The 27,564-nt window shown below is 44.4% G+C and overlaps 1 protein-coding gene across 1 annotated transcript; it reads left to right on the plus strand.

Moving 5' to 3' along the window:
• Positions 1-367: 367 nt before the first annotated feature.
• Positions 368-27,266, plus strand: SQOR (sulfide quinone oxidoreductase). Its single transcript, XM_028126655.2, has 9 exons — positions 368-601; positions 3,565-3,735; positions 11,827-11,880; positions 14,194-14,388; positions 16,639-16,848; positions 21,552-21,735; positions 26,066-26,133; positions 26,430-26,608; positions 26,948-27,266. Exons 1-9 carry the CDS (start codon positions 368-370, stop codon positions 27,003-27,005), a joined length of 1,353 nt encoding a protein of 450 aa, XP_027982456.1. The 3' UTR covers positions 27,006-27,266.
• The last annotated feature ends 298 nt before the right edge of the window (positions 27,267-27,564 follow it).

Genomic DNA, 27,564 nt, shown 5'->3' on the forward strand with positions numbered 1-27,564 from the left:
GAATGGATGGCAGCTGGATAAAGCACAGGATGCCCTAGATCTATGGATGGACAAGGAGAAGTATAGGCAAATTATTAGAACTTAAAAGGTGAGGCCAGCTAGTTCAAACAAAGTCCGAGGTGTCCTGAAAGAGGGAGGATGAGAGAAATGGAAAGCTTAGCTAGTTGTTAGCTATCAGTGGTGCTCCCAGGAAACTTTTGACCACAGCCAGAAGGGAAGATGGGCTTGAGAGCAGATGGTGGGAACCGACTAGAGCTGGTCAGACGCCAGCCTCCCCTTCCTCCCTGAAAAAAATGCTTTGGCCCCATAGTGGTTCCTACTTACTCATAGCCTTGTCTGTTCCTTTCTAGCCTGATCCAGCCTGAAGATGACCGCACTGACCACTGTGGTGTCTGGCCCTCGAGCCCGGCTCTTTGCCTGCTTTCTCAGGCTGGGCACTCAGCAGGCTAGCCCCCTTCAGCTGCACACGGGAGCCAGCCTTGCAGCCAAAAACCACTATGAAGTGCTGGTGCTGGGTGGGGGCAGTGGCGGGATCACCATGGCCGCCCGCATGAAGAGGAGAGTGGGTGCGGAGAATGTGGCCATTGTTGAGCCCAGTGAGGTAAGTTTTTGAGCGCTTTTGAGCGCTTGCGTCTGTGTGCAGGTGCGCACGTGTGTTAGGGGATAGAGTGTGGTTGGCTGTCAGGCCCTGTTGCTCTCATGTTTCCAGGTTAGTGCTTCTGGGCACAAAAAGGATTGGGAGAAGGTAGGGAGAGGGAGAGAGGGAGAGGACAGATATCTAGGCTTTTATGTTCTCTGTATTGGTTTCTTAGGGCTGCCGTAACAAATTATCACAAACTGTGTGGCTTAAAACAGTAGGTGTATTCTTTCACGGTTCTGGAGGCTAGAAGTCCGAAGCCAAGGTGTTAGCAGGGTCATGCTCCCTCTGAAGGCTGTGGGGAGGAGAAGAAATCTGTCCCATGCCTCTCTCCTAGCTTTGGTGGTTGTGGACAATCTTCGGTGTTCCTAGGCTTATAGCTGGCATCACTCCAATCTCTGCCTCTGTCTTCACGTGGTCTTCTTTCTGTGTCTCTAGTGTTTTCATATGACCTTCTTATAAGGACACCAGTCATTGGATTTAGGGCCCACTCTAATCCAGCATGACTTCATCTTGACTTGATTACATCTCTGAAGACCCTATTTCCAAATAAGATCATATTCACAGGTACTGGGGTGAAGACTTCAGCATATCTTTTGGGGAGAGACAGTTCAACCCCAAAAGACCTCCTAATTCCAACCTAGTGTCCAGAGGAAGATCAATGGCCATTATACTTTCCTTTCTCTGTTCTAGTCTGGAGAATGGGTGATGAGTTGAGGGGCAGGGAGGCCTCTGGGAAAGGTGTTAGTGGGATTGATAAATTGAAGTACAAGGGATTATAAACAGATTATATAAAGCAGAAAAAGGTAGAGACACCAGGGAGGAAGCCGGGAAGTGTGTGTAAGGCACTATTTCATGCAAAACATTTTAAGATGATCCAGTAGCTTCAGAAAAAATATTCCAGATTTTTGGTGGTCTGACTGATGTTTCCTGAGGAACTAGGTGTGTACCAGTTGGAAACTGTGTCCTTGGGAGGGAAGCAAAATGGATCCAGTGCCTGTTTGGTGGGGAGGGCAGGTCAAGAAAAGCACATTTCCTTTTCAAGAAGTCTACCCAGCCCCCGATGAGGTTGTCCGGGGCTTAGCTGCAGTCTCAGATTGATAGGCTGTGATCTGAGAGGGTATGTTCTCGATCATTTTCTTTTTTAAAGTGAGTAATTCAGGGTCAGCATTTTATTTTTTTTAATTTTTAATTTTTTAAAAAGATTTTATTTATTTATTTGCGAGAGAGAGGGAAAGAGGGAAAGAGAGAGAGAGAAAGCATGAGCAGTGGGGAGGGATTGAGGGAGAGGGAGAAGCAGGCTCCCTGTTGAGCAGGGAGTCAGAGCAGGCAGCCAGACATGGGGCTCCCTCCCAGGACCCCGGGATCATGACCCAAGCCCAAGGCAGACGCTTAACTCACTGAGCCACCCAGGTGCCCCAGTGTTTTATTTATTTATTTATTTATTTTTTTCTTAAAGATTTTTATTTATTTATTGAGAGAGAGAGAGAATGGTAGAGAGAGAGCATGAGAGGGAAGAAGGTCAGAGGGAGAAGCAGACTCCCCGCTGAGCAGGGAGCCCGATGCGGGACTCGATCCCGGGACTCCAGGATCATGACCTGAGCCGACGGCAGTTGCTTAACCAACTGAGCCACCCAGGCGCCCTGCCCCAGTGTTTTAAATGACACTGGTCTGAGAGCTCCATCAGGGGCCTCTGGTGTGTTGTAGCTAACCCATGGGCAGGTCTCCCACTGGGGTAGTCTTGGTAATGAGAAGGGCTCTTCTGAGGCACTGGGCATAATTTGGGAGGCCAGAGTTAATGGCTGTCCTCCCCCATGAGGAAGTGCAGGATGGAAGTCTTTCAAAGGTGCTGCTAGGGGCTCAGGTATTTGGTACTTGCTCTCCTGTGTCTGGTTTAGTGATTGGTGGAGCTGATGCTTGTTTGTAGTCTAAAAAAGAATCTGAGGTTGTATTTTTATTCCTTTTTGTGTTCAAGATGGATTTGAAATCAACGAGTTCTCACCACTGGAGACCTCTGCCTTCCTTCTCTTTGATCACCTCCATTATTGGCTGTACAGAGATTGCAAAGCCATTTTTCGTATCCTCTTTAACATCTCTGTGGCTGGCAATTCTGTCCAGCCAGTTTGAGGCATTTTGGCAGTGTTGAGAAATTCTTGATCCCCCAGGTCATTCCACGAGTGTATTGGGATTCTCGGAGGCTGTTAGATCAATCTGCCCTTTGCCCATGAGTCTAGAACTTTCAAAACTAACTTAGTTCAAGTGAGGACCATCTGAAGCAAGATAATTCTAGAAAATAGTGGATATTTGGCACCATGGGGTAGGATCTGGTGCCTACTGGCTTCGGGTATAAAACCTCTGAGAAAGGAGAGGAGAGGGTCCTAGGGCCAATAGGGAATGTCTGCAGTCCTCCATAGGCTTGGGAAGCACCGTTGGAAATTCAAGAAGTTTTGAGACCCTTCAAAGGTGGTTGTAAACTTTCCAGACTTACCATAGTCTCCAGATGGTTCTAAGAAACCATATTTAGGCTGCCAGGCTTAATTTTTCTTTATGTCTGTGTGCATAAATGTATCCATAATATGTGTGTATATGTATACACACACACACACACACACACACATAACATGTACATGTTAAGCATCAAATCAACTTTGAGGAACAAATAATACAATGCTCATGAAAGGTAGTTGACGGCTTTTTTCGGATGATCTTGGCAGAATTCTTGTGTTAGGTGACTGCCCTTCAGAGCTTAACATAATAGGAGACACCAGTAGGTGTGTGTGTGGGGGGAGACTAACCTTCTAAGGCTTTTCTACATGGTGCTCCAGCGGTTGGGAGGGATAACTGAGAGTCTAGCTCATGTACCTTTAACTATGACCCTTTTGATCTGTCTCAAATTGAAACGGGTCTCCAAACACTTTGTTTCTCAGAGACATTTCTACCAGCCAATCTGGACACTGGTGGGTGCTGGTGCCAAGCAGTTACCCTCATCTGGCCGTCCCACTGCGAGTGTGGTACCATCTGGTGTAGAATGGATCAAAGCTAGAGTGGTTGAGCTGAACCCAGACAAGAACTGCATCCACACAGACAACGGCAAGGAGGTAAGCATCGGGGTCCTTCGGCTTTTGTTAGTCAGGGCTCATGTTAATGCACAGCCATTATCAAACTGGATAGCTGCGCGGAGAGAGAGCAACATATATGCGTGTGTGTGCATGGGTGTGCGTGTGTGTTGATATTGCACGAGGTGGAAAGTGTGTGGTGGATGGAGGATGGGATAGATGGAAGGAGTGAGTGATGAATAAATGAACAATGAAGACATGTATTTATTGAACTGTTGCTCAATTGCTCGGTGTGGTATCTTGCATCTGAATGGTTTATTCAACAAATACTACCACTGTATGTTAAAATAGCAGCACTTCCTCCTTTTACCTTTGAAACAGCCAGCTTCTCTCCCTGACAGTTGACCTCCCAGAGGAAGACGTTGGAAAATATCCATTCCAGTTATGCCAGGGGGCGCCATGCCAGAGTCGTAAGGGACAGTGTGAGTCCCCATTGTGCGAGGGCTAAGGAGAATTTCTGTTCCTGGAGCTTGAGACTCTCAAGTGCTCAGTACCATTTAGAAGTCGGCTCCTATTACCCAGCGATCAAAGCCCCCGTAGGGATGAGAGCAGGAGGGGGAGATGACAGGCTCAGAAGCCATCTGCAGTGTCATGTCCTCTTGTCTGCTGCCGAGGCAGGAATTTTCACGGAACTGTAGAATCTGGGAGTTGGTGGGGATCTGAAAGGTTTTCAAGTCCAACCCCTTCCTCTAAACAGGGACTCATGGGCTACAAGCATTTGTAACTTTTCCTTGGGTCATGGATCTTTCTGAGCACCTAATAAAAGCCTTATCTAGAAAATGCATATACACACCATTTTTTTTAAAATAAAAGATTTTATTTATTTTAGAGAGAGAGAGCATGTGCGCACACACACATGGGGAGGGGGCAGAGGAAGAGGGAGGGAGTCCCAAGCAGACTCCCTGCTGAGCACGGAGCCCTCTTGGGGCTCCATCTCAGGACCCTGAGATGATTAAATTTTGCATTTAATTTCATTGAGTTTAGAGCTTTTTTTTAAAAAAAGATACTATTTATTTGAGAGAGCGAGTGAGAGAGAACACAGTGGGGGGGGAGGGGCAGAGAGAGGGAGAAGCAGACCCCCTGCTGAGCAGAGAGCTCTCCCTGGGGCTCAATCCCAGACCCTGAGATCATGACCTGAGCACAAAGCAGATGCTTAACACGCTGAGCCACCCAGGCATCCAAATTTAGAGGTTCTTTGTAGCCTTTTTCTAAACCTTGATCAGGAGTACCTGCCTTATAGCATTCGTGATCCTTGGCTCTCTAGCTGGCTTGCCTGTCCGCCTGCCTTCATTCCTCTTCCCACGACTATTTATGAAGCATCCTCTTTCCCGTCTTTGCTTCTTCCTTCTTCCTTTCTTCCTTCCATCCATCCTCCCTCCCTCCCTTTCTCTTTCTCCCTTTCTTCTTTCCTTCCCTCCCTCCCTTCTTTCCTTCCTTCCCTTCTTTCTTTTTTCTTTTTATTTCTTTATTTTAAAGATTGTATTTATTTATTTGAGAGATAGAGTGAGTGAGAGAGAGAGCGCACGAGCAGGGGCAGGGGCAGAGGAAGAAGCAGGCTCCCCAGGGAGCCCGATGCGGGGCTCGATCCCAGGACCCTGGGATCATGACCCAAGCTGAAGGCAGATGCTCAACCAATTGGGCCACCCAGGCACCCCTCCTTCTTTCTTTCTTTCCTTTTTTTTTTTTTTTTTTAAAGATTTTATTTACTGGGGCACCTGGGTGGCTCAGTTGGTTAAGCATCTGCCTTTGGCTCAGGTCATGATCCCAGGGTCCTGGGATTGAGCCTCATGTCAGGCTCCCTGCTCAGCGGGAGCCTGCCTCTCTCTCTCCTCCCTGCTCATGCTCTCTTCTCACTGTCTCTCTCTCTTAAATACATAAATAAAATCTTTTTTTTAAAAAAAAGAAAGAGAGAGAGAGCGCGTGCACAGCAAGCAGGGGGAAGAGCAGAGAGAGCAGACTCCCCACTGAGCAGGGAGCCTGATGTGGGGCTCCGTCTGAGGACCCTGAGATCATGACCTGAGCCAAAGGCAGATGCTTAACCGACTGAGCCACCCAGGTGCCCCCCCACTTTTTCTTTTTTTAGAGTAAGCTCTAGGGGCGCCTGGGTGGCTCAGTCGGTTGATCATCCTAGTCTTGATTTCAGAGCCCCAGGTTGGGCTCTGAGCTGAGTGTGGAGCCTGCTTAAGATTCTCTCTCCCTCTCCCTCTGCTGGCCCCCCCGAACACACACACACACTCTCTCTCTCTCTCTCTCTCAAAAAAAAATTTAAAGTAAGCTGTATGCCCGCATGGGTCACACTCATGACCCAGAGATCAAGAGCTGCATGCTGTACTGCCTGAGCCAGCCCGGTGCCCCTATTCAGTGTCTTCTATAAACTAGATACAGTTTTAGGAATATATGAGTGAACAAAAAGAAACAAAAATCCTTACTTTCCTGGATTTTTATTTCAAGCAGGGGAGGGCATACAATAACCAATAGACATAATAAGTAAATTATACAGTATGTTAGAAGACAATGAGTTTTTTTTAATTTTATTTATTTATTTTTAAAGATTTTATTTATTTGACAGAGAGAGACACAGCGAGAGAGGGAACACAAGCAGGGGGAGTAGCAGAGAGAGAGGGAGAAGCAGGCATCCCGCCGAGCAGGGAGCCCGATGCGGTCCTTGATTCCAGGAACCTGGGATTATGACCTGAGCCAAAGGCAGATGCTTAACAGCTGAGCCACCCAGGCGTCCCAGAAGGTGATGAGTATTAATGAAAATAAATAGAGCAGAGTAATTGGAATTGGGCCATGTGGGGAGAGGGATTGAATTTAAAATGGGTTGGTCCCAGGGTCAAGGAGTTCTCTGACAACAAGCATTTCCTCTCCAGGTTTTGGACAGACGGGTCATATGAAAGTTCTGCCTCTGCTGAGTCAGAATCCACTTTTCTGTAGCCTCTTTCATTCTTTCTTGGGCCCCCAGGGTGTTTTTGGCCTTAATACCTCTTTTGTTCCTTGTTTTGTCCTGTAGCATGGCCAGGAGTGTCTTTTTGTTTCTGTGGAGGAACCCTTCAGCTATTTGAAGATGGCTTTTATCATCTGTGTAAATCTAGTCTTCAGGTAGACTTGTGCCCTGTCTTCACTTTCCTCAGCACTTTCTCCTGTTCTCCAGCGTGGTCTCCAGTGCCCTCGCTGTTCTCTCTGCCCGGCTGTGGACATCATCTGCCCTATTGGTGCCCCTAGGAAAGAGGTTGCCCAGAAGAGTAGGCAACTTTACAGAATGGCCCAGAATAGAGTGGCACTATTCTCTCCCACAACTGGATATAGCCTAAGTTAGCATTTGCCTTTTTTAGCAACCATTAGCACAATGCTGATTCATGCCGAGCTTGAGGTCAGTTCAAATTTCTGGGTCTTTTTTCACATGACCCAGTGTCAAGTCAGGCTTTCTCCATCCATATCTAATATATGGATATACGTAATGGATTAGAATATATGTAATAAATTAGGATATATATATAGATAGATATATTTGATCTATCTGTCTATATATATATATATATCAAATACTTAAAAATTATTTATCCCTGTTGATGAACTTATTTTCTCCAGCATCTGCAAGAGAGCAGACAGTATTGAATGGAAGATTGAGCTTTGGGGCTCATTTCCCTTGCCAGTCCACTGTTCCTGGGGCCAGGACGCCTGTCTCTGACAATATATATCACCTCTTTGGTACAGCAGTGCCTGCCTCCTGATTAGACCCCTTCATATTATATGTATATAGTTTAGAGCCCTCTGCGGTTGGGTTTGTGTGCATCTCAAGAATCATAAACTTGTCTCATCTCTTGAGAATGAGAGGCACTGGTAGGTGTTCTCACTTCTGATCTTGCTTCGACACCTAGGGCTCAGACTCTTAGGAAAGTTGCAGTGTCTTGTTTTAGGGCTGGAGAAAAAGTTGGTGTAAACTGGCAGGACTTTCTTCCAAGATTTTATTAAGCAAAAGTCTGCTATAGCCAGGTCTCAGAAATCTGCTTGTACCTACTCATGGGAGATGTCATCTTGTTGGCTTTAGTTCATGTTACCAACTTGCCTGGATCTTGTGGATTTACGATTCTGTCATCCAGTTAGCATTTTTTTTTCCCTAGCCATTATCCATGATGGCTTCATTTAAGTTCAAGGTTTTAATTTGATAACATGTCCCTAGGGAGCTTTTTCTACCTTGCATACATTAATGAACATTGTTTAGCAAATATTTTATGCTAAAAACTTACCAAAATCATTCCATTCTTGGTTTATACGTTAGTATTTCTTCAAGACTGAGTTGAAGGCTTTTCCTGAAATCCAGACTCAGTGTGTCTCTGACTCTTCCCTGATGCAGGGGTCTGTTTGTCTGGAATGTGTCCCATAGGCTCTGTGTGGACTGGCCCTTATCCTTCTCCAGACTTAACCTGATTCTGGTTCCATTCTCTCTCTCTCGTTTCTGCTCCAGCACATTTTCCTCTCATTTTCTCAAATGCCTTGGCCTCCTTCTTCCCCAGGACATTTGCACATGCTGAACTTACCTCTTTTCCTAGCTAACTCCTACTCATCTTTACTTTAGATATACCCCTTCAGGAAATCCTTCCCTGACCTACTAGGCTAGGTCAGGTTCCCCCTTGACACACTATCGCAGCAGTCTATGATTTAGTAATTATTTGTATGATTATCTGATAATACCTTTCTCACCCACTAGACTGAGTTCTTGGAGGGGTGGGAACAGTATCTTTCTTGTTCAATGTTGTATGTCCAGGACCTAGCACAATATGTCACATAGGAAGTGCTCAGTAAATATTTGTGAGCAAATTGTTTCTTTATCTGTGTAAAATGGGACTAGTAAGGAGTGCTTGGGTGCCTCAGTTGGTTAAGCATCTGACTTTTGATTTTAGCTCAGATCATAATCTCAGGGTCATGAGATGCTTTGGGCTCTGTGCTGAGTGCAGAGTCTGCTTGTCCCTCTCCCTCCGCTCCTCCTCCTCCTCCTTTCTCTCTCTAAAGTGAATAAGTAAAATCTAAAAAAAAAAAAAAGGTAATAATACCACCTACCTCATTGGGTTGTTTTGAAGATTAAATGAATTCAAACATGTGAAAGACTTAGAACAGTATCCTGCAGAGTGAATGCCCAAGAGATGTTACTGTTACTATTTTTAAAAGAACACATGAAAAAAGGGAAAAAGAAATGCTTATTAAGTATCCGCTGCGTGTCAGCGTTGTTCTTGACCCCTAACTGAAAGCAGTTTGCAATCTGTGAACATGCTGGTGCTCTTTTCCTAAATCACCAAGAGACATTTATTTAGTAGATGAGTCTGGAATTTTACAAGGGAGGAACATCCTATTTACTAGGTTGTTAGTATCAGAGTTTACCGCCTCCACTTGCCTGTAGCAAATTAGAATCCGAGCCCATATTTAGCCTTCTGGCAATGTCTGCCCTGTTCCCTGTAATTGCTCCAAAGTCTTGTCTACAAGTTTTTGCAATTGCTTAGAATTTAGATCATCTGGCCTGGGAACTTGAATTTATTCAGAAGGCTTGAGGCTTTCTTTTTGTTCATTGTTCTCTTAGGGTTTAGTCTCCCTCAGTGATTTTTTTTTTTTTCATGATATTAAGCTTGTCTGTTACTGGTCCTTAAAAATAATCAGTATTATACTCTAATTAAACAATCTGGGCACACACAAACCAAAGGTTTTTCTTGTTGACTGTGTTCATGTTTTGCCTGTAGATCATCACCCCCAGACCCCATGTCCCATCTGACCTCATTTACCTTGAAGACTCAACATAGCTCAGTCAGGTAGTTAATGGACCTGGTACACTTTCCTATGGAACAAGGAATTCCAGGGCGCAGCTCTCTATGGATAGGCAAATCATACAGAGGGAGATGTGTATACTATCTGTCTGCTTTGATAAATTATATATTTCACAAACAACTGAAATCATCCATCTATCCAACAAACATTACTGAGTTCCTCACTTTAATTTCGTGACTATGCTAGATTCCAGGAATATAAAGAATGAAACATAACCTTTAGCCTCTGGATTATTCGATGTAGTAAAGGAAGATATTATTCCTAAATAATGCAACCAGTGCTATAAAGCGTCATGTACACTGTGCTAAGGAAGCTCCCAGAAGGGGCCAGTGGGGAGGGGATTTGAATCATCGGAAGGCCTCACTGTGGAGGTGACCTTGGAGCTGAGCATCCTGGATCCCAGGGCAGGACCTCTGCAGAGACTTAACTGCCCTTGGCTCCTCAGCCTGGACCAAGTACTCTCTGGTCTTGGAGTCCTCTCTCTTCAACTGTGACCTACTCATCTTGCTGCTCTGCTTCTCCTTTTAGTACAAGGTTATGATAATTCATTACAACCCATTACTCCTTTGCCGGGCTCCTGACTTTCATTACGATCACTCTCCACCTCCAGTTTTCTAGGCAAGTCCTGTTTCTTTAGGTCCCTCTGGCTTACACTTTCTGGCCTCAGCTTTCTTCCTTCTGATCTTAAACCCACATTTCTGGGGCGCCTGGGTGGCTCAGTCGTTAAGCGTCTGCCTTCGGCTCGGGTCATGATCCCAGGGTCTGAGATTGAGCCCCGCATGGGGCTCCCTGCTCCGAGGGACGGAAACGGAGAAGCAGACTCCCCCGCGGAGCCGGGAGCCCGACACGGGGCTCCATCCCAGGACCCTGGGATCATGACCTGAGCTGAAGGCGGACGCTTAACTGACTGAGCCACCCGGGCGCCCCACAATACACATATTTAAAGAGGGGACTTTTAAGTTTTAAATAGACCATACGTAAGATCATGTACATTATATCACATCCTTTTCCATTACCCTCCAAAAGGCAGTTTCTAACATAATATTGATCCAATCCATATGGCAGATCAGATTTGTCTGGGATTCACACATGACTCCATATATTTTAAAGTTAATTGTCTCTTTATTATTTATTTTTTTTAAATTTTATTTTATTATGTTATGTTAGTCACCATACAGTACATCATTAGTTTTTGATGTAGTGTTCCATGATTCATTGTTTGCAAATAACACCCAGTGCTCCATGCAGAACGTGCCCTCTTTAATACCCATCACCAGGCTAACCCATCCCCCACCCCCTCCCCTCTAGAACCCTCAGTTTGTTTCTCAGAGTCCATCGTCTCTCATGGTTCGTCTCCCCCTCCGATTCCTCCTCCCCTTCATTTTTCCCTTCCTACTATTTTCTTCTTCTTCTTCTTTTTTTTTATCATATAATGTATTATTTGTTTCAGAGGTACAGGTCTGCGATTCATCAGTCTTACACAATTCACAGCGCTCACCATAGCACATACCCTCCCCAATGTCTATCACCCAGCCACCCCATCCCTCCCACCCCCCCACCACTCCAGCAACCCTCAGTTTGTTTCCTGAGATTAAGAATTCCTCATATCAGTGAGGTCATATGAAACATGTCTTTCTCTGATTGACTTATTTCATTCAGCATAACACCCTCCAGTTCCATCCACGTCGTTGCAAATGGCAAGATTTCATGCTTTTTGATGGCTGCATAATATTCCGTGTGTGTGTGTGTGTGTGTGTGTGTGTGTGTGTGTGTGTGTGTGTGTGTGTACGTACGTACGTACGTACGTACGTACACACCACATCTTCTTTATCCATTCATCTGTTGATGGACATCTTGGCTCTTTCCAAAGTTTGGCTATTGTTGTCTTTTAAGATTAGGAAGTGCTTCTCCCACCCCTCAGCCGGAGGAAGTGTTAACAGAGGCACCACACAAATAGTTGTGGCTTCTTTGTATCCTTCTTCATTGTATAAAAACACAGGAGTCTCAAACCCTAGGTAGCCAGGCAGGTTATTCAATACTTGTGAAGCACTGAGGTATGAGAAACAAGAGAATGGCAGACGTGATGGCAGACAGGAGTGTGCCTCCCTCCTGTCCCCTCCCTGTCACCCACAGCCTCAAGGCGTGCGCAGTAGAAAATGGAGGCATGGGGGTGGCCACATGGGGCTAAAGCTGAGTTAGCCCTTGGGCTGCCATTTCTGGGATCCTGGTCTAAAATACCATTGTTTTGTGTTGCAGATCTCCTACAAATATCTTATTATTGCTCTTGGAATCCAGCTGGACTATGAGAAGGTACTATTTTAAACTACTTCTGCATGACACTGGCCTATTTATGCCAAGATCAAATGCTGCATTTAGTTGCTTTGTATTCATTTTGGCATGAAAGAGTTCGAAGGGATTCTCTTTTAGTTTTCCTTTTTTCAGCGGTCTTTTGATATAGTTTTTAAAAAATCTTTAAGGTTTTGTCAACGATGTCAGCGATGATGATATGTTTTAGCTTTAAGCTTTAATCCGAGTTTAGCATGTCCATGCGCTAATGGCCATTCTTGCAGAAGAGCAGGCTCTTCCAGACTCACAAGAAAACTACCTTGTGTAGGACTGAGTTGCCTCTTTCTCTGCTCAGTTCCACGGGGTGTCGCATGGTGATGTCCTGCTCCCTGGCCTGGTCAGCCAAAGGGGGAATCAGGTCTCTCTTTCTCTGACGGTCCCTGCCTCTCTCTTCTCCAGAATTCCTAGGGAAGCAACTCGAATTGTTTGGGGGGGGTGGTCATAAACTGCCCTTTGTGACCAGTCTTCCTGGTCACAACTTCCAAGTTCCAACAAAGGAACTTGGTTACCACTTTATGGCACCTTTTCCCCTAACAACAACCTCTTCAAACTGGAGACTAGTAATGAAAGAGATAAGAGATCAGCTGTTTGCTTAACTCTTGGATAGTGAGTTTTGCTTTAGGAACCAGGGTCAGGGAGGTCGTGGGAGGAGAACCCGAGGCAGTGGTCGGGAGTCTCAGCATCCGGTCCTGTAAGACTCTAGGTGGGTCTCTCACTCTCGCCCTCCTTCAGTTCCCTCCTCTGTGTCTGGGAGCCAGGACCATTTCCTCACCTACCTCAGAGTCATGCCGTGAATTATCCACCGTTAGCATGGGCTGAGACTTCAGAAACATTAAAATACAAGGAGATTTTTTTAAAGATTTTATTTATTTATTTGAGAGAGAGAGAATGAGAGAGAGCACGAGAGGGAAGAGGGTCAGAGGGAGAAGCAGACTCCCCACTGAGCAGGGAGCCCGATGGCAGGACTCGATCCCGGGACTCCAGGATCATGACCTGAGCCGAAGGCAGTCGCTTAACCGACTGAGCCACCCAGGCGCCCAAAATACAAGGAGATTTCATAAAAATAATAATAATGATCATTATTGTTGTTGAAACTGCTGATATTACAACTACTTAAACTGTAGCAGGAGATAATGGTCAGTAATCAGAGGAATAGTTGCTTTTTACTCTGAGCATTGTGGAGGAGATCCTAGCACTCTGTTTCCTTGACGGCTGAGGGGTGGGTGTTGCGAGGTTGCCCTACAGTCTGGAGAACAGCCTGGGAGGTTCTGAAGGACCAGCCCATCGTCATGACTGGTTTTTGATGGTTCTCTGCTCTTGCTGGAAGAACTGGTGCTTGAGTCTCAACTCAATCTATGCCATCTTCACTGCAGTCTGTGAACCTTCTAACACTGGAAGACAAGCGTCCAGCTAATCTTCCTGGCAGCACTACACGGACACTTCGTGGGGCACTTACCGTGTGGGTGCCATTTTTCTACTAAGCACTTTATGTGTGTGGTCTCATCTCCTACCGCCAACAACCCTCCGAAGCAGTTACTTTTATACTCATTTTACAGATGATGAACATAAACTCGGTGTACATTAGAACCACCTCGAGAGCCAGACAGATTTCTGGGCTTGCCCTTGAGTTTCTGAATCAGTAGGTCTGGGTGGGGCCTGATAATTTGCGTTTCTAGCAAGTTCCCAGGAACTGCATTTGAGACCCACTGGCTTAGGGCTATTCGGTAATTTACCCAGGGTCATAACCCTTGTAAGTGGAAAAACTGGGACTCGAGCCGGATCTGTGGGGTTCCCAAGTCCATATTTTTAATTACCTGCCTTTACCAAGAGTTTGATTTGGTACAACCTGATAAAGGGTTGTTTAAGTTTGTGATTATTGACAGTATGGCTCTTGGTTCTTCCCAGTAAGGCAACTGAGTCTCCAAAAAGGAAGCATGGCTGGCTTCTTGTCCTCACCTTGGTGGTGGGAAGAGATATGTTCAGATCATGGTCTCAAGGCCAGGGAGGCCGAGGTGTTCCCATGGGCCGAGTCCAGTCTGCAGTCAGCACTGGGCTCCGGGCACCACAGTCCCGATCGCAGCAGACACCTCACCCTCCTGCCTGCTCCAGGGGGTGTGGGGCCTGGGGGCTGATGACTGGACCGAAATACTTGAGAGGTTATCGAAATGGCAGAGAACAAAGGCTCACGACGAGAGTTTTTGCGCTTTTCTTAGAAAATTTACACTTGTGAATTTGCACTTTTGTTAAAGAATAAGTTCCTTGTGTGCTTTCTTGCAGATTAAAGGCTTACCTGAAGGTTTTGACCATCCCAAAATAGGGTCCAATTATTCAGTGAAAACGGTAGAGAAGACGTGGAAAGCTCTGCAGGACTTTAAGGAGGGCAATGCCATCTTTACCTTCCCAAATACCCCTGTAAAGTGTGCCGGAGCACCCCAGAAGATCATGTATTTGTCAGAAGCCTACTTCAGGAAGGTATGCTTCCTTCCCAGGGATAGAGACAAGGAGGGGAGACAGTGCCAATCCAGTGATGCCAGAAATCCATTTTATCCATGTCAAAATACCTTTTTTATTTATAAATTTTTATTACATATGTACAAAATTATATAATTGGAAGTTTATAAAATAGAAAAAAATGAAGTCGCTATAATCCAATACTTTACTATAGCTGCTGGTATCATTTTGACATGTCCTTCTATTTTGTTTCCTATACATGTGTTTTTTATTTGTTTGTTTGTTTTGTTTTGCTTTAGAGCATGTGGTGGGGAGGGGCAGGTGGAGAGGGAGAGGGAGAGAGAGAGAGAGAGAGTCTTAAGCAGGCTCCACACCCAGAGTGGAGCCCGCTGCCGGGCTTGATCTCACGACCCTGAGATCGTGACCTGAGTTGAAATCAAGAGTTGGATGCTTAGCCAGCTGAGCCACCCAGGTGCCCCTGTTTTTGTTTTTGTTTTTAATGGTTACAATCATACCATACGAATTTAGATGTACTACTTTTTATTAAATAGTCCTTGTAGAATACTTTTAATGTGTACATAGAAATCTAGTTGGAAGATATGTTAGAGATTAAGTATTTCCATATAGTTGGACAATCGGTTGTACATTGTTTTTTTTTTTTTTTTAAGATTTTATTTATTTATTTGACAGAGAGAGACAGTGTGAGAGAGGGAACACAAGCAGGGGGAGTGGGAGAGGGAGAAGCAGGGGGAGCCCGATGCGGGGCTTGATCCCAGGACCCTGGGATCGTGACCTGAACTGAAGGCAGACGCTTAACGACTGAGCCACCCAGGCGCCCCACCTTGTTTGTTCTTAAACATAACAATATCCTCAATTGCTCCCACTCAAGTTCAAGGTTATGAATCTGGCTCTTGATAAACGAAAATACAGTAGGCAAAATGCCAATTCTAAAGGCAAAAATAAATGTTGACATAGAACTTTAGACCTTGGTGGAAAGAGCTGTTTGGGTGGGGACGCTCCGCAGTCCTCCTGCACGTCAGAGCCGGTGTCCGCCCCTCGAGTACACCTGGCGTGAAGCTGCAGGGAAGCTGCTCTCGTCCTCCTGCCCTCGTGGGGGGTGTCACATTTAGTTTATCAGAGTGTGGTTTGACCTGAGGCAGTGGCAGGATTCAAAGCAGCCTGTGGTTCTGTAAAGGGACAGGTGAGAGAAGGGGAGGGGCAGGTGGGACTGAAGAGCCGCCTGAATGTGTGCTTGGAACCCACCCTGGGAAGCCTTCACCTGAATTGGGCAGACCTGTGCCAACTGCCCGGGAGAATGAAGGAACAGTTCGAGTCATCGTTTCTGTTTCTAAGAAATGTCATTCTGGGTCATGAGAATTACTAGATGGCACGGCCTTTTGAGGTTTTTACCCACCTAACTCCTTTCCAATAGTGTGATCCAGGGGCACCTGGGTGGCTTAGTCCATTAAGCGTCTGACTCTTGATTTCGGCTCAGGTCATGATCTCAGGGTCGTGAGATCAAGCCCAACGCCGAGCTCCAGGTCAGACTCTGTGTTTGGCGTGGAGTCTGGTTGAGATCCTCTCTCTGTCTCTCTCTCTCTCCCTCTCCCCTGTGCCTTTCCCAACCTCTCTCTCTCTCTCTCAAAACAAACAGTGTGCTCCAGGTGAACAAATCCTAAAAGGAGCTGAACAAGGGAAAAGGGAGACTGGCTGTTACTTCCCACCTGGAATTCTCTTTGCAAAACTCTTTTCTACCAAGTCTTGGATGGCCAAGAGGAAGTTTCTCTTTCAGGCCTTATGAGATCTTAGGCATTAGGGAAGATACCAGCCTCTGAAACATATGAACAGTACGACTGTGTATGAGCCAATGGGACGGGAACTTGGTTAACTGCTGTTCCCGCAGCACCTAGAACAGTACCGGCCAACTCTAGGACCTCATTAAATACTGACTGAGTGGATGAACAAATGAGTATATGAATAAACAGTTCAGCTCGTCTCTCCCTGGACTTGACCTCCATCTCTGGCCTTCACGTGAACGGTGCCCTCTTTAACCCCTGACTCAAAGGTGCACTTGGTTGCGTGTCACTGACAGAAAATAAGAAGGAGACAGTGAATTGGTTCACACCTCGCCCCACCAGTGTATAGTGATGGAGAAAGCTGGTGAGCTCTTCTGAGGGTTTTAATTCTCATCTAGGTTAAAAAAAAAAAAAAAAAAAGTGGCCGAAGTAATGCTTTGATGTTGGTTGTTTCTGTTCTTTCCATTTTTCCCAGACAGGAAAGCGATCCAAGGCCAATATCATTTTCAACACTTCCCTTGGAACCATTTTTGGGGTTAAGAAGTATGCAGCTGCCCTGCAGGAGATCATCCAGGAGAGGAACCTCACCGTTAACTACAAGCAAAACCTCATCGAAGTCCGAGCTGATAGACAAGAGGCTGTTTTTGAGAATCTGGACAAACCTGGAGAGACCCAAGTGATTTCAGTGAGTGGTGAGGTTCAGTTGTCAGCTACACACAGCCGTAGAAGGGCAGCAGTAGGGGAGAAGGTGGATCAAAATGGATGGGGAAGAGAAAGAGGCTGTGTCCCTGGGAGCTGAGGAGTGTTTATCTACTGGTATCAAGTGAATTTTGATCCTATTTTGTATCTCCATTTTTCTTCCCCTGAGTCACTTGAAGTAGCCAAAAATATTTGATGACTTCGGGTGTAGCCTAGAGTTCAGGAAGGGCTTCTGTCAGTGGAGGATTTGGTGATTGTCTTGATTTATGGAGAAACACCCCTGCCTGTGGTTTGTTCACGAGGGATGGGGGGTGTCTTTTAAATATCTTCCACCTGTGCACAAAAGGAGGCACTTCAGAATCCTTGAAAGCTCTTGTGGAGCCATACCCTAACTCGGAAAGATTGAGCCTCTATATATGGGCTTGGATTCTGCGTGTGTGTTCCTTCTTCTGTGTAGCGGGAGTAGTCCTTCTGTAGAGGCGTATGAGGATTAAGAACAAGATGTAAAGGCATCTGGAGAAGCATTCATGGGAGAATCATTTGTTTATAGCACTCTGGCAAAAGCTGTTAGCAACGAAAAATGGATCACAGTGACATTTTATTCATTCTGCAGTTTTAGGGGAATGAAGGGTTCCATAAAAAAAGGAATTTTGGAACGAGCCAACAACGAATCTTCCAAACATCAAAACTTCACTTTTAAGCTTTTTAGTGCAGGTGTTTTTCTAAAATGTATTGCACACATCTTTCCTTTCTTAACTGGTGTGTATTAACTCTCATTTAAGATGTTACTGATGATTCAAGGTCATAATTTTAAACTTTATTTGCGAACAGTCTCAAACTTAGAGAAGCTGCAAACATAAAACCAGTACAAAGAAAACTGTATGCTGCGTAGCCTTTATTTAGATTCATTTATTATAGAGTTTTACCCTACTGGCTTTATCATTTGACCTCTCTCTGTCTCTCCACATATAATTAATGTAATATGATATGATATAATGTAATGTAATATAATGTAATATATTCTCAAAGCCTCTAAAGGTGAGTTATATACTTCATACATCATGGCCCTTTACCTAAAGACTTTAGTGTAGATCCTTTAAGAGGTCCCTATTCTTTTACATAACCACAGTACAGTTATCAATTCAGGAAATTTAGCATGGGCACAATATTTTAATCCACCGTTTGTATTCCGGTTTTGTTGATTGGCCCAATAGCATTTACAGTGCTTTTCTCCCTCCAGGGCAAGAACCCAGTCCACAGGCAGGTATTGCCTGTTAATTGTGATGTTTCTTGAGGATCCTTTGATCTGGAACATTTCCACAGCCTTTCTTGGTTGATACTTTGGAATAATACAGCCCATCTCCCACTGCTTTATTTTTTAATAGAATATTCCTCATTCGGGGTTTATGTTTTCTTGTGATATCAGGCTGTGCATTTTAGACTGAAGTATAAGACATAAGCGATGTCGTGTGTTTCTAGTGTCTCACATTTGAGGGCACAGAATGGTCGCCTGCGCCTCATTGATGATGTTTTTTTGGATCACCAGTCAAGAGATGGCCCAATTTCTCCACTGTTTAATTATTATTCTTTTCCCCCCTTGCTACTAATAAGTCTGTGAGAAGACGCTTTAAGACCAAGCAGACACCATACTCCCTCCTCATTAAGCTTCCCACTGGATTTACCATCCACTGATGATTTTTGCCTAATCCAGTCTTTACTGTGGCGGTTGCAAAATGATGATTTTTCCAATCAAGCGTTCTCTCTACCTTTAACAGTAAGCTGTTAGCATTCTGTCTGCAAGAGCCCTCCCTTCTCTCTTAATTCATTAGTTATTGGTATGAACTCATGAGTTTTTTTACCCCCAATGGTTTATAATTCATTACTGTCCCTAAGTATTTGGGTGCTCACGTTGTCCCGGATTTGGTCGGTAGGAGCCCTTTCAAGATGGCGATGCCCTTGTGACTTGTCACCATCATATTTTTGAGCACTTTCCTGCTTTCTGGTGTCGCAGGATGTCCCAGGCTCATCTAATAACCGCTTGCCACAGCTCAGGGTCATAATTTTGAATAGCTCTTAGGTAGTTATGCTCCTAGGGCCTACTAGGGCTAGTTATCACCTTATCAGAGGGTCTCAGACTACTCTGTTGTTTGATTTTGTGCGTGTCCTTTTTGTAGCTTTCCAGTTTTCTTCCTTCCTGGCTGTCAGGCAGTTGTAAGTGACCCTAAAAGGTCCCTCCAGCTTCAGCTCTTTTAAGCTGCTGCTGCTAATTCTTTACTGACTGGAAAATGAGAACGTGTTCAATTCTATGTTAAGTAAAAGTGAATGAGCTACAGCGAGGGCCCACAGCGTACTTTTCTGAACAAAGTGTATGCGCTTGAGTGCATTAACTTAATTTTGTTATTTGGTCTTTTTTACTTCGGTTCTCAGCTGTGCTCTGGAGAGTTGAAGTTGTGGATGGGGACTTGGATAAATAAATGGTTGTTATTCTTCTAAAGGGTTTATAAAGAAGAGAGATATTTGTATCCCCTTTGAGTGATAGGATTTCAGGTCAGATTTTCTTTCCAAACCCAACCCCACTCTTAAAATAGGAATTTCAAAAAATCTACCAAAAGGTGTTGAAGTAGTGGCTCTCAGCCCTGACTGCACACTGGAATCACCTGGGGAGATTTTAAATGTTCTGATGTCTGAGTCTAACCCTCACAGATTTTAATTAATTAGTTTGGGGGGTGGACTGATGATTGGGAGTTTCAAAAGTTCCTCTGATAATTCTCATGTACAAGCAGGATTGAGGACCACCACTGTAAAGAATTAAAAAAAGAAAGCCTATAGCCTAACCCCTGCATTGTTCAATGGTCAGCGGTAATGTATTTCTTTATAGATAAGCAAATGGAAGGTGAAGTGACTTGTCCATATAATGACATTCTGTTTTTCATGGTAAACGAACCTATCCCTTCAAGCCAGAGCTTCCAAGACTGTCACCTACAGGTTTCACGTGTCAGAATCTCTAGGAGATTTTGTTCAAGTACAGAGTCCTGAGCCTCACCCAGACCCGCTGGATTGGGATCTCGGGGTGGTGGGGCCCAGGAACCTGCATTTCCCACAAGTCTCCTAACTGCTGCTTCTAAACATGAAAGTTTCAAAACTGCTATTCTGAATAGATTATTTATGTTAATGAAGGAGAACCAAGTTATTTGCCATACACGGTTTGTGGAAATAACGTATAAGGGACAAGCTACAGCCAAATGCCAATGTTCAGTAAATCTATAAAGCAAATCTTAGCATCTCTTTTGTAGGATGTTAGCTCCAGTAAAACTTCATGCCTTTAGGATGATTATGTGGAAATAGCTAACTTTCCTTCTAGCAGAGATGGATGGAATTCATGTGTACTTGTGAAATTTAAGCACATTAACGCCAATGGATAGAGATGACTCTGGTAAGATTTTTCCCTCAGCTAAAAAAAAGTAGTTCTGGTTAACTATAAAAAAATAGACCTAGCCTTAGTAATTTGGTGGGTGATGGTTGTTGGCCATTTCTTGCATTATCCTGCAGACAGGTGTTCCTTTTCCACGGTCATTAACAGAGCCAGGCTCAGGGACCTGTGCTTGTAAAGAACCACTCAAGATCCCCTTGCTGAGGAGCTCTGGTCATTTACAGCACCATTCTACCTTAGGGCTAATGAAACTTATAATGGTCTGAGAGTGGGAATAAAGACAAGCCACCTCTTCAACTCCTTCCACTGTCCATGATTGCCAAGCACTGACGAGGGTGTGGACCTCCTTGTGGAAGCCGGGAGCTATTGAGCATCACAAGGTTGGGACTGCCCTAAGATGCTAAGGTTTTCACCTTAAGGTGAAATGTTTTGCGACCCTTAAATCAGTTTGAAATTGCTACATGGAGTTTATAAGTAATAATAAAAAGATGAAAAAGGATAAACTATAAAATATTACATAAACAAATAAAGTATTACATAAATAAATAAAAAAAGTAAGTGAGCTATCTAAATTGATGACGGTGGGTTAGTGCAGTGCTGCAGTTTTTTTTGGGGAAAAAAAAAAATCCACCCTGTCCCCTACACTGTTCAGTAAACCCTTTACTGAATCAGATCCCGCTCTCCTCCAGAATGCTAGCTAATATTCTCACCACCTTTTATTTCACCTTAAATTGGCATTCTGATGGTTTCCTTTATGGATTTTGAGAGTCCACCCGTATTTGGGAATGGTGCTCACTTACCAGCTCTGAACACAGACTTTGTAGTTTTCAGGGACTCTGAGCACCTTTTTGCAGAATAAAACCCAAGTACCAGACAAGTAGACAGCTGAGGATCAGGGGGAGAACAACTGAGAAACACCTCCTCCTCTGTTTTAGGAATAATAGAAACGTCAGGGGCTTCTTTTAGAACATTAGTGAAGTTCATTCTGGTGTTTGTGATTCCCCCGTGCCTCCTGACCAGAAGGATCATGTTGACTCTCTACGGGGAGACCACAGCAGGCAAGAGAATGGTTAGTTGTTTTACCATGACACTGCGGGGGGGGGAGGGGTGGTGAAGGTCTTGGAGAGGGTGTGGGTTAGTGCAGTCACGAAGCAGTGGTACACCATGCAGTGTATGGGTGAGGGAGGTCAGGGGACAGCGTGTGAGGCTGGAGAAATACTGGAAAAAACCCCAAATTTGGATGCTTTCCTTCTTTGTAGTATGAAATGCTTCATGTGACCCCACCAATGAGCTCGCCAGATGTCCTCAAGACGAGTCCTGTGGCTGATGCTGCCGGTTGGGTGGATGTAGATAAAGAAACTCTTCAACACAAGAAATACCCAAATGTCTTTGGCATTGGGGACTGCACCAACCTTCCCACGTCGAAGACAGCTGCGGCAGTAGGTAAGAGAATGAGCTAGGTTTCTTACTCTCTCAGAATGATGTCACCCTGAGGCACCGTCATAACAAAAACCAAAGCTTGGCACAAACGGCATTCCATTAATAGTGAAACCTTTGTGGCCTAAAAATGACTTCAGCCTCCCTGACACAGAAGCAAGTTGTCCGTGAACTTAGTATCGTGTAAAGAAGAAAGAGTAGCCTGACCTCATCTGCCTTTGTTTAGGTCCGGGGAGTTGTTTGCAGGGGAGGGGGCATTAGGGAGAGGGTACCACCTTTCCAGCTCTCTGGAATTCTGTTACTTCTCATACTGCCACGCTCCTCTCCTTGGCCTTTTTTGCCCATGACACTCGGCAGGCTGGCTGTTTTTCTTCTGCTTGAAACACCATAAAGCTGGGGAAGCTGTTTGTTTCCACAGAAAACACATGCAAGTCAATGAAAGCTTGCAGACCATAAAATTGTTCTGTTAGGACAAATACAGTGGAGCGTGCGCTGATTGGTACCCGATTAAGGCCTCAGCCTGGAAGAGTAAATTCGTTACCTCCATGTTCTGCACTAGCAGTGATGAGGAGAATTGTCTTTTAGATGCTATCCTCTCTAGACAAGAACTGTCTTCTCCAGATGCTGTAAAACACAGACCTTCCCGCTACTGGGATGAGAATGTTTTGTGTGAATTGCACACCCGTGGAACAGGTTGTGTTACTTTCACTGTTGCAACCCACGAAGGGCTTTCTAGGAAACCCACTCAATGTCTTTTTCATTATTAATAATCATTTCCCCCAACTTGATTTCAAAAATCTCAAACCTGTGAAAAATTGGAAAGTACAATGAATAGCCAGATAGCCTTCCGATACAAACCAGTTATCATCTTTTGTAACATTGGCTTTATTACTCTGTGTGCATATTTTTGCTGAGTCATTTGAAGGTGAGTTTTGACATAGTAATACCTCACCCTCAAGTACGTCGACCTGCATCTCTTACAAAAAAGGACTTTCTCCTCTATATCCACAAGACCGTGGTGATGTCCAAGAAATTGAACACCGTATTATCTCATAATCATCTCATATATAAGCCAGTTCAGACTTCTCCAGTTTTCATAAAAATGGCCTTTATTACCACCACCCCCCCACCTTAAATCCATGAGCCAGTTAAGAGCTATACACTGCATTGGATGTCATGTCTCTTTGGTTTCCTTTAATCTAGAATAGGCCTTCTGACATTTGTTTTTTTTCAATTTCATGACCCTGGCATTTTTGAAGAGTCCAGGTTGGTTGTCTTGTAGAACATCCCATAATTTAGAATTGTCTGGTGGTTTTCTTAAAATTAGATTCAGGTGATCCATTTTGGCAAGACCCTGCACACGTGAGGCTGTGTTCCTCCTGCTGCCTCACCTTAGGAGCCCGCCATGTTAGCTTGTCTTGTCCTTGGTGCAGCTAGATTTCATCGCTGAGTGAAGGGGTGCCCGTTGGTTCTCTCCGCTGTAAAGGTATCTCTTCTCTTTGTGATTTGTAGGCAGACTGCGTGATGATGCTTTAAATTGACATTGCTCTTAATGTAACCTGCTGAATTTATGTGTGGAAAATGCCTGTGGATGCATGTGGGGCCCAGATTACCCAGTGTGTGGCCTACTTTAAACACATTTCACTCACTGTTCTGAAGAGATAATATTAAATATGACTACACAAAAAGTTTTAAGTGAAAAATCTTGCCCCCAGCCCTGCCTTGCATTTGCTGCTTCTGTGTTCCCCCTGAGCACGCAGAGAGTGTCCCCGTTGTTTTTACATCTGGTTTTTCCCAGTTTATATTCTATTATATGGTTGCTCCAGAATTTATTTAATAAGTCTACTCTTAATTTATATTTATGTTGTTTCCATTCTATTTGTATTTCAAACAGTGTGAATGCTTTTATTGCATTCATGTTAAATGCATATATATATATATATATGTATATGTCATTTCCCATTTTGGGAAGGAAATAACAGTAGCCCCGGTGTTCCCCAGGTGGATCCACATCTCTCATTAGATTCCCTTCTCCAGGTGTTCTGAATATCCCTAGCAAGGTTTTCACTTGTTTCATAACCCATCCTTGGCTTACTTGCCACCCCGCCAGGTGTCTTACCTCATTCCAGACCACTGTGCTACTGTGAGTGAGGCACCGTCTCGCCACATTGAATCTAGCATTCCCGTGGCTCATGCCTCTTTCTCTGCCCCAAGCTTCTCCCTTCATTACCCATACCACATCAAGACCAGGACGTGACGTTTAACAAAAGTTAACCGAAGGTTTGGGCATAACAGAAGGGGATTATAATACAGGGAAAATCCAGAGCTCACATATACTTTCATACACACACACACACACACACACACACACACACACACACACACCCCTTAAACCTGGACAGTGTGACTGCTTCGTGGGTCCCAACCTCTCTGCAGGTGGACAGTGTGACTGCTTCGTGGGTCCCAACCTCTCTGCAGGTGGCACCTGCTGGCCGTTGTTTCTCCTCATCTGTTGGCCTTGATGCCCTGCTGCCAAGGCCTCCTTGGGTCTTCTCAGTAAAGATTCCAAACTCTCTATGGCCCTCAAAGGGGAACAGAGTTTTCCAAAATGGAAATATGATCTTTAGAGATGTTAAAACAATGAAGACAGCCACTTTATATATATATATTATATATACATATTATATATATTATAATCATATATATTTAAAAGACTTATTTATTTATTTTAGAGAGAGAGAGAGAGCGAGCAAGCAGGGGGAGAGAGAATGTCAAGCAAACTCCCTGCTGAGCACAGAGCGTGACGCGGGGCTCGATCTCAGGACCCTGAGATCATGACCCCAGCCGAAATCAAGAGTTGGTTGTTTAACTGACTGAGCCACCTAGGCACCCCAGCCAGTTTACATTTTTAAGCAGAATTATTTATTCCTCATTTGTTTGAACTTCCTCATTTTGGAAAAACATTTATTGCTCTTTTGATTTGGGCATCAGCAAACTATACTCTGCTGGCCAAATGCAACCTGCTGCCTGTTTTTGTACAGCTTGTTTTTGTAGGAATGATTTCTACCAGTGAACATTTATAATCAATTTGATGATAAGGAACACTGTGGTAAGGGAAAGAATTCCATTCTTCTCACTATTACAAAAAATTATTTTTATATTTTGGATTTTGTTAATAAATTTTTTTTGTTTTCTCTCTTGTTATATAATGTCTTTGATATTTGCCTTTATGCCCACAAGATGTAAAATTTTTATTTATGATTTATTTATTTATTTTTTTAGAGACGGAGTAGTGGACAGAGGGAGAGGGAGAGAGAGAATCCTAAGCAGGCTACGTGCCCAGCGTGGAGCCCGATGGGGGCGGGGGGCTCCATCTCACTAACCTGAGATCATGACCTGAGTCACAGTCAAGAGTCGGACACTCAACTGACTGAGCCACCCAGGCGCCCCTGTAAAATTTTCCCTTACAGAATAAGTTTGTTGACTCCTGACTTTGGGGATCACAAAACAACCGCTTTAATGAGCATTTTACAGTATAAACATAACCCATCTTTCCTCAAAAGTAAATCTAGTTTTCCACCTCTAGAGATACAAACTGCATGTATTTTTAAAAGGGCAGTTTTGATTACTCAAAATTGAACACAGCCTGGTATTACGGAATTACTGCTAGAGTTTCAGGTGTAAAAATGCTATTGGGTTTGTAGTTCCTCGTTTTTCAGAGATAGACACAGAAGTATTTATGGGTGAATTGTTGTGACGTTTGCTCTGAAGATATGCCAGAAAAAGAAGGGGTATCTCTGATGGAATAGAGGGAACGAGAATGATAGAGTTTGGATATTTTCATAATAGTCTCCCCCGCTTGCCATCAAAAACCAAAAACATCCGTCTACCTGTCTGACTGTCTGTATCTGGTACAGCCTCAGCCAGGGCATTCTAGTACAAAGGAAAGCTCACTGTTTGGCCTCGTTGAATATATCTGAGGCTGTCTGGACAAGGACAAAGGGACATCTGAATAGGCTAGGGGATTCTGGACACACAGTCCAAGCTGACAACCATTGACCCCTAGGAGTAGGGGGAGTGGGTTTGGGGTAGGGCCATCCTTACAGTCTTGTTCGGAGAGTTTCAGACTTACAGAGGCATCTGTGTGGGCCTTTGATGAGTTAAAGAACCCTTTCTGGTAGCCAGAACTTTGAGTGGCAAGGTGAGTCATGTTCTAGTAAAAATCTAGAGGGATAGGGAATAGAGGCTTCTTAACTTGTTTTCATTTAATTGCAAATTAGTTTTCTTGGAAAACCTGGATGCTTATATTCTTCGGATTTTTCCATTTCTCTTCTAGCTGCCCAGTCAGGAATACTTGACAGAACAATTTCTCTAATTATGAAGAATCAAAAACCAATGAAAAAGGTTTGTATGCCATGTAAGAAACCCTGTCTCAATTTTCATCTCCTATTCTGTGTGAAAGCAGTGTTTTCCCTCAATTCTGCCACTTTCTTAATTGGTTTCTTTCACATGGGCACTTTAATTTTTGCCTTTAGCATATATTTTTGTTAGATAATTTCCATTTTTCACTGTACAAAAAATGAAAATGTACAAAAAAGAAAGAAAATTGCCGCTATTTGGAGTAAATAATAAATTCTGAAGTATTTCTGTAATACCATAAAAAAAGCCACTTTCCAACTCGGTCTCACATGCAAATTTAGTATGATGGCTACACCTCGTGTCCACTGGTGACTGGCTACAATCGTGTGATTCTTGCGGAGTTCGACTACAACGCTCAGCCACTGGAGACCTTCCCCTTTGACCAGAGCAGAGAGCGACTTACCATGTACCTCATGAAGGCCGACCTGATGCCTTTCCTGTATTGGAATATGATGCTGAGGTAAGGCCATCGCCTAGGGTAGAGACACCCCTCCCTGACTTGTGCAGGGTGGTTGTTTCAAGGAGGCCTTCAAGCTATAGGGGAGATCGGGACCCAAAACAGAACAGGCAGATGGGATCTGCTTTGTTGTGCCTTTTCTCATGGATGAGTGATGGCAGCCTAGGATCTGTGACCTCAGCTGTACTTGGTGGGAAAGAGGCTGCTCTGGGTGAGGAAGGGAGCCATCCCACATCTGCCACACATGTCTGTGAGCAACCTGGCCTCCCTTTCAGCTTCCCACTGCTAAAGTCACCCTCATCTTTTCTGATGCAAATAATCTTCTCCGGTCATTTCTTCCAGGGGTTATTGGGGAGGACCAGCTTTTCTGAGGAAGGTGTTCCATCTGGGTATGAGTTAAGAAGGGCTCAACCCTTGCTCTCCTTGGATGGCTTCTGAACCCAAATCACAGTCGCTGATTGACCAAGAGCCTCGCGAAGAACTTAAAACCTAACCCTGTGCAAAGAGTTTACTCCTGGATCATGGTGACCAAATGCGTCCCTTTTCAGTGCCTCTGGATAGCCACTGTGTGGTCTACCCAGGATGAGTTTGATTCTTTGGAAGTATTCAAATGAAAGAATAGATTCCTATTTTTTAAATAAAAGCTTGCCATTGATTGAGATTCTGTGAGACAATTTTGTCTTGACTAGTGGAATGAAAAGTTACAGCATTTGGGAGCAGGGGTTGGTGGCGGGAGCTTACCTGTTGCCTAATGTAAGCGTTCCACTGATAGCCGGCATGATTTCACCAGAGCCTGTTTGGATTCACAGAAAGTCACTCCAGGGAAAATACTATTTCAGGGGGTGTGTGCTTACAAGTCCTCTGTGGGGACATGGGGGCTGCTCGTCCCGTTCCTTCTCTTTTAGACTTTGCAGACATCCCCCCACTGAATCTCTTGCAAGTCTTACTCTCTCATGGCA

The sequence above is a fragment of the Eumetopias jubatus genome, unplaced genomic scaffold (assembly GCF_037043125.1).
Source record: "Eumetopias jubatus isolate StellerSeaLion01/CBP00866 unplaced genomic scaffold, mEumJub1_p1.0 scaffold_7, whole genome shotgun sequence".
NCBI lineage: Eukaryota > Metazoa > Chordata > Mammalia > Carnivora > Otariidae > Eumetopias > Eumetopias jubatus.

What these genes read in the sequence shown, in the direction of transcription:
- SQOR (XM_028126655.2), top strand. Translation starts at nt 368, where the DNA reads ATGACCGCACTGACCACTGTGGTGTCTGGCCCTCGAGCCCGGCTCTTT. An exon ending in ATCAAAAACCAATGAAAAAG is followed by an intron (nt 26,134 to 26,429) that starts GTTTGTATGCCA and finishes ATGCAAATTTAG; the next exon opens with TATGATGGCTACACCTCGTG. An exon ending in TATTGGAATATGATGCTGAG is followed by an intron (nt 26,609 to 26,947) that starts GTAAGGCCATCG and finishes CATTTCTTCCAG; the next exon opens with GGGTTATTGGGGAGGACCAG.